Genomic DNA, 6,181 nt, shown 5'->3' on the forward strand with positions numbered 1-6,181 from the left:
CTAGTCTATAGTATAGTCTATAGTCTAGTCTAGTCTATAGTCTAGTCTATAGTCTAGTCTATGGTCTAGTCCATAGTCTAGTCTATAGTCTAGTCTATAGTCTAGTCAATAGCCTAGTCTTTAGTCTAGACTATAGTCTAGTATATAGTCTAGTCTATAGTCTTGTCTATAGTCTAGTCTATAGTCTAGTCTATAGTCTAGTTTATAGTCTAGTCTATAGTCTAGTCTTTAGTCTAGTCTATAGTCTAGTCTATAGTATAGTCTATAATTTTGTATAGTCTATTGACTAGAGTCTATACTACAGCCCAGTATACATATATAATACCATCTATATACTTTTTGATATTTTAACAGATATCAGCCCTTTTAAGCGTTACCTCACACACAGAATTCATTAACGATGGCGCTCGAGCTAATTGTGGTAAAAGAGAAGAAGATTTAAACAAAATAGAACCAAGTGGTGTTTTAGTGGGTCTTATAGGAGCACGTTTTGTGCGACCCAATAGAATGGAAAGTGAGGATATAAAAATAGTCAAAACACAAAATACTTTTGAAAATGGTTATGGAGCAAATACCAAACATGTCAACACAAAAGGTCTGTGGCAATATGTATTCCCAACCAAAACTTTAACGCCACAAATAGAAAAATTACAAGATTATAGAAAAGTATGGAATAAATTCTATGAGGAAACAGATTTTCTATACCAAAAGGTGTCGGTGGATAATAAACGTTTTGAGAAAACTCTCAAATCGAAAGCTATTTTTGATAATTTAAAAATGAAAAAACGTTTTGCCATTTCTTTTGATACTTTACTCTTAGAGGCCCAACAGAGGGCCTTGACATGCAACAAATACGCCTATATACATGTGGTGGGTATAGGTTTGGGTGTTTGGTTGGAAACCGGTCAGCAGGAAAAAGTTTTTATGGAAAGTTTTCAGCAACGTTTAAAGTATTTATTGCCACAGCTTAATAATATAGGTGTAGTGCACTTGTCTTGGTTTCATTTAAACGAATGGAGTGATTTGAAAAATGAGGCCTTTTTCAAATCCGACAAACATCCGAGAGGAGGTATTAAGATTTTAATGTCGAAAAGAAATCCTAATGATAAATTGGTAAGGTAGAGAAGAACAATTTTTGTTATAGAATTGAATTTTTAATTTTATTTAAAGTTACCGCCCTATGACAATATGCTGCCAGTAGTTTCATATGCCTGGGATGGTAATGCCTTACCGGGTAATGAGTTCTGGAAGGTAGGTGTTATGAAGGTGTTTTTATTAAAAGTTTTATACCTTATTTTTTGGGGCCTTCTATTTCTAGCACTGTTTGGCCTCTTCTAATGATCCATCTACAGCCTGTAGTACCTTAATATCGGAACTCTTTAATCCTCATATTAATACGGAATATGTTAATGGCAATAACCTACATATAGCTTCACTTCAGCATGGGGTAATACATGTAAAAGATTATGTAGAGCAAATACTAAAGAATCAAGTGATTTCCGAGAATGAATAGCGATATTAAACTTAATCTAAAATTTGTAATAAATTTTTTTTAAATAAAAACAAAAACATTACTTTTACCACACAAATATTTTCATATGTTTAATATACCTCCGAATGGCGCCCCCCCCACTAACACCCAAAAAAATGCGCAAAAAAATGATTTTTTTATCTCAACCTTTAGTCTTCTTTAAACATTTCTACCCAAAATGTCTGTTTTCGGCAAAGAGTTTGAAAAAATTTGGCCCGTAACAACTTACAATAGAACGTTAACAAAATTTGGTGAAAAACTTTTGCGCAAATATCAAAAAACTAAATTTCACAAAAGACTCGTAAATTTAGAACAATTTAAACAAAATTCTCAAAAATTTCCCATAAAGGTAAATAAAAATTTTTAATAAATTTTTAGATATTTAAAAAATTATATATAATTTTCAGTTTCCTCTAGATAGCTGTCGTGTAGAATCTCAACCTGTAGAACGTCATTTGTTTATAAAAGAACAAATTGCCTCCGCCTATCCGGTGATACATGAAAAAGTTCTGTATTTAATTATTGATTTTTTGGAACATAAATTGCGATATGGTAAGTTTGAAATATTTTCAAGCAAATTGTTTTGTAGAGTGGCAGCTCTGTGTGGTGAAAGCTTATTTCATTTCATAATAATATAGATGCCAGAGTTTTATTAAAAAAATCGCAAAACTAAAAATGAAAATAAAGTAGTTCATATAGCTTGAGATATAGTCCAGAATATAGATTGGGATTTTGAAATAAACCAGAACTGAACTAGAACTTAACAAGAAATGAACAAGAACTGAACAAGAACTGAACTAGAACTAAACCAGAACTGAACTAGAACTAAACCAGAACTGAACTAGAACTAAACCAGAACTGAACTAGAACTGAACTAGAACTGAACTAGAACTGAACTAGAACTGAACTAGAACTGAACTAGAACTGAACTAGAACTGAACTAGAACTGAACTAGAACTGAACTAGAACTGAACTAGAACTGAACTAGAACTGAACTAGAACTGAACTAGAACTGAATTAGAACTGAACTACAACTGAACTAGAACTGAACTTGAACTGAACAAGAAAAAAGAAAACTCTGCTGTGTTCATACAACGACAACATTTTCTATACAAAATCGTACTGTGTTCACACAACGAACACATTTTTTGTAGAAAATGTTGGTATGTTCACAGAACATTCTATACAATAACGTGTTCCATTGAAAATTCTGTTGTCTTTTTTTTTTGGTCATAAATTTAAACAATTAAGTCTCGTTATTTGTTTATTTATTCTGCTCTATCTTAATGTTCCTTTTCATGTCAATATTTATGGCATAAAACATAAACTTGTTTTATTTGTTCTCTTTAAATCTAAATTGTGTATTTAACATTTAAATAGTTGCTAATTGTTTATTATGATACTTATGTTTAGATGATAAGTTTCTGTATCCTTCTTGTTAAGCAAAATAAATAAAACTCTTCTCAACAAACTGACAGACAAAGAAATCATATAGAAAACCTACAATTATATACTATTTATCATGCTAATTAACATTTATCATTAGAAAAAACAAAACACTCTCTTCTTTTGAACAGTTACATATCTATTTATATGGTAAAACATACCAAAATTTGCCTCAGGCAAAGTCAAAAACGAATCTTTTGTTTTGCATTTTTAATTGCTGTATAACACACGAGAATTAAACAAAAATTTCAGCTCGTTTTACACTTGTTTTTGTTAAGATATGAAAAACAGATTTCAATTGTCATTTAGGGCGTTTTTTTTTTTTTTTTGCTATACTATTGTTTTTCTATGTCGTACGTGACAAATTGCTTATAAAGTTGTTAACATGGCATTATTTTGTTAACTTACCTCAAGGGCTTTTTGTTAGTTTGTTTTACATTTTTTTCAATTAACATTTTTTTGTCACAAAGTGTTAGAATAATTTCACTTTCACCCTTTTCTCACCCTATCCTTCTCCTTCTCTCTCTCTCTCTCTCTCTCTCTTCATCCTCACCCTTATACAACTCAAGTGTTGAGCTATTAACAGTTGTGGTCTTTGTTGTGTTGAGAAATAAAGAATCATTATAGTGCCACTAATTGGTCTGGTTATATCCTGTGGTTTTTTATTTAACCATTACAGGATAAGGAAAGGATATGCCAAAGTTTCAATTGTTTTTTTTTTACTAAAAATTGCAGAATTATAAAAGTGTGAACACACTTTTATTACTGTAAAAATATTAAAATTATCTATAGAAAATGTTGTCGTTGTGTGAACATATTACAATTTTTTATTGAAAATATTGTTGTTGTGTAAATAGAGCACAGTTTTCTATAGAAAATTTTATCGTTGTGTGAACAGAGCACAATTTTCTATAGAAATTTTTCATTATGTGTGAACACAGCAACATTTTATTGAGAAAATTTTGTCGATGTGTGAACACAGCAACATTTTATATAGGAATTTTTTTTTCGATATGTGAACACAGCAACATTTTATATAGAGCATTTTGTCGAAGTGTGAACACAGCAACATTTTATATAGAAAATTTTATAGATGTGTGAACACAGCAACATTTTATATAGAAAATTTTGTGGATGTGTGAACACAGCACAATTTTATATAGAAATGTTTGTCGTTGTGTGAACACAGCATGATTTTCTACAAAAAATTTATGTTGTGTAAAAACAGCAATATTTTATGTATAAAATTTGTTGTTATGTGAACACAGCAACATTTTGTATAAACAATTTTGTTGTTGTGTGAACACAGCAACATTTTGTATAGACAATTTTTTTGTTTTGTGAACACACAACATTTTATATATAAAATTTGTTTTTATGTGAACACAGCAACATTTTGTATAGAAAATTTTGTTTATATGTGAACACAGCACATTTTTTTATAGAAAATTTTATAGTTTCGTGAACGCAATGCAATTTTCTATAGAAAATCTTGTCGTTGTATGATCGCAGCATAATTTTTCATACACCTCTTTGTCGTTATGTGAACACAGCACAGTTTTCTATAAAAATTATGTCATTGTGTGAACACAGCACATTTTCTATAAAAAATTATGTCATTGTGTGAAAACAGCACAATTTTTAATAGAACATAATGTCGTTGTGTAAACACAGCAAAATATTATAAAAAATGTTTGTCGTTGTGTGAACAAATCATAATTTTCTATACAAAATTTGTTGTTGATTGAACACAGAAACATTTTGTATAGAACATTTTGTCGTTGCATAAACACAGCACAATTTTATAAAGAAATTTTTGTCGTTATGTAAACACTACACTATTTTCTAATGAAAATTAAGTTGTTGTCTAAACACAGCACAATTTTCTATAGAAATTTTTGTCGTTGTGTGAACACAGCATAATTTTCTATAGAAAATTTTGTTGTTGTGTGAACAGAGTACAAGTTTACTTATAGAAAGTTTTGTTGTTGTGTGAACAGAGCACAATTTTCTATAGAAAATTTTTGATTATGTGTAAACAAAGCTTAACTTGTGTACTGAAAATTTTGTCGTTGCGTGAACGCAACACAAATTTCGATAGAAAATCTTGTCGTTGTGTGAACATGCTAAGACAATTTACAATAATTTTCTAATAAAAAAAAAAACCAACCAGCTTTAGGCCATTTCTATTTGTATACCCTTTTGTACACCCTTTTTAAATTTTGCACAGATTTAGTAAAATAAACAAACATCCTTAAAAAAATATCCTATAATATCCTATTGTTTTTAACGTACAAACACTTGAGGCCGCAGGTTGGTAAAGAGTTCTTACATCTATGTTTCTGTTTCTTCATACATGTATGTTTTCTAAGTCAATTATCTTAAATTTGTTTTCTTTTATTCGAGACAAAATAAATAATTGCAGGGGGAAACGAACTTATAGATTTTGTGACTTTTCGTTAAAAAGTCACGTCCAATCAATTTAAAAAATCTAAGAAATATATAAAAACCCTTATCATATGTTATCCAATATAAATATATGTACAAAATGTGAAGAGTCAACAAGTCAAGTAGCAATTATTTGAATTGTTTTTGCAAAATAATATATACAAGCTATTGATTGTGATAAATTTTCTAATTCTGTATTATAAAATTGAGAAAAATATTTAGAACATAGTTTAAAAACTTACCTGTTAATTATCTGCAAATAAACCAAAAATAAAAAGAAATTTTATTAAAAAGCTCAATAAAATGAAAAATATTATTTGAATATTAAATCCTTTGTACAATGAAAAAAGTTTTGTTTTAGAATATTCTACGATATAACACATTTCCCAACCACTAGATCCGCTCCTGGTCTAGCCTGTAAACTAGTCTACAGTCTAGCCTATATTCCAGTTAGTAGTCTAGTCTATAGTCCAGTAAATTCTAGAGTCTAGTATATGGTCTAGTTTATGGCCTAATCTATAGTGTAGTCTGTAGGTAGCCTATAATATAGTCTTGGATCTAATCTACATTCTACCCTAGACTATAGTCTATTTAATCGACTGGTCTATTGCCTAGTATATAGTATAGTATATAGTTTAATTTATATTCTAGTCTAGTCTATAGTCTGGTCTATAGTCTGGTCTATAGTCTAGTCTATAGTCTAGTCTATAGTCTAGTCTATAGTCTAGTCTATAGTCTAGTCTATAGTCTAGTCTA

General features: G+C 29.6%; 2 protein-coding genes across 2 annotated transcripts in view; both read left to right on the forward strand.

The window, feature by feature from the left end:
- LOC111675898 overlaps nucleotides 1–1,589 on the forward strand; it is a 2,504-nt gene extending 915 nt beyond the window's left edge. Inside the window, exons 2-4 of the mRNA XM_046945993.1 lie at nucleotides 355–1,113; nucleotides 1,171–1,251; nucleotides 1,319–1,589. Coding sequence (XP_046801949.1) covers nucleotides 355–1,113; nucleotides 1,171–1,251; nucleotides 1,319–1,513 — 1,035 coding nt within the window. The 3' untranslated portion in view covers nucleotides 1,514–1,589. The remainder of the gene's footprint in view (nucleotides 1–354; nucleotides 1,114–1,170; nucleotides 1,252–1,318) is intronic.
- Nucleotides 1,590–1,644: 55 nt separating this feature from the next.
- The window catches only part of LOC111675950, a 9,374-nt gene continuing 4,837 nt past the window's right edge, over nucleotides 1,645–6,181 (forward strand). Inside the window, exons 1-2 of the mRNA XM_023436834.2 lie at nucleotides 1,645–1,880; nucleotides 1,939–2,083. Coding sequence (XP_023292602.2) covers nucleotides 1,710–1,880; nucleotides 1,939–2,083 — 316 coding nt within the window. The 5' untranslated portion in view covers nucleotides 1,645–1,709. The remainder of the gene's footprint in view (nucleotides 1,881–1,938; nucleotides 2,084–6,181) is intronic.

Source organism: Lucilia cuprina, chromosome 3, assembly GCF_022045245.1.
Source record: "Lucilia cuprina isolate Lc7/37 chromosome 3, ASM2204524v1, whole genome shotgun sequence".
In the NCBI taxonomy this organism is placed as follows: domain Eukaryota; kingdom Metazoa; phylum Arthropoda; class Insecta; order Diptera; family Calliphoridae; genus Lucilia; species Lucilia cuprina.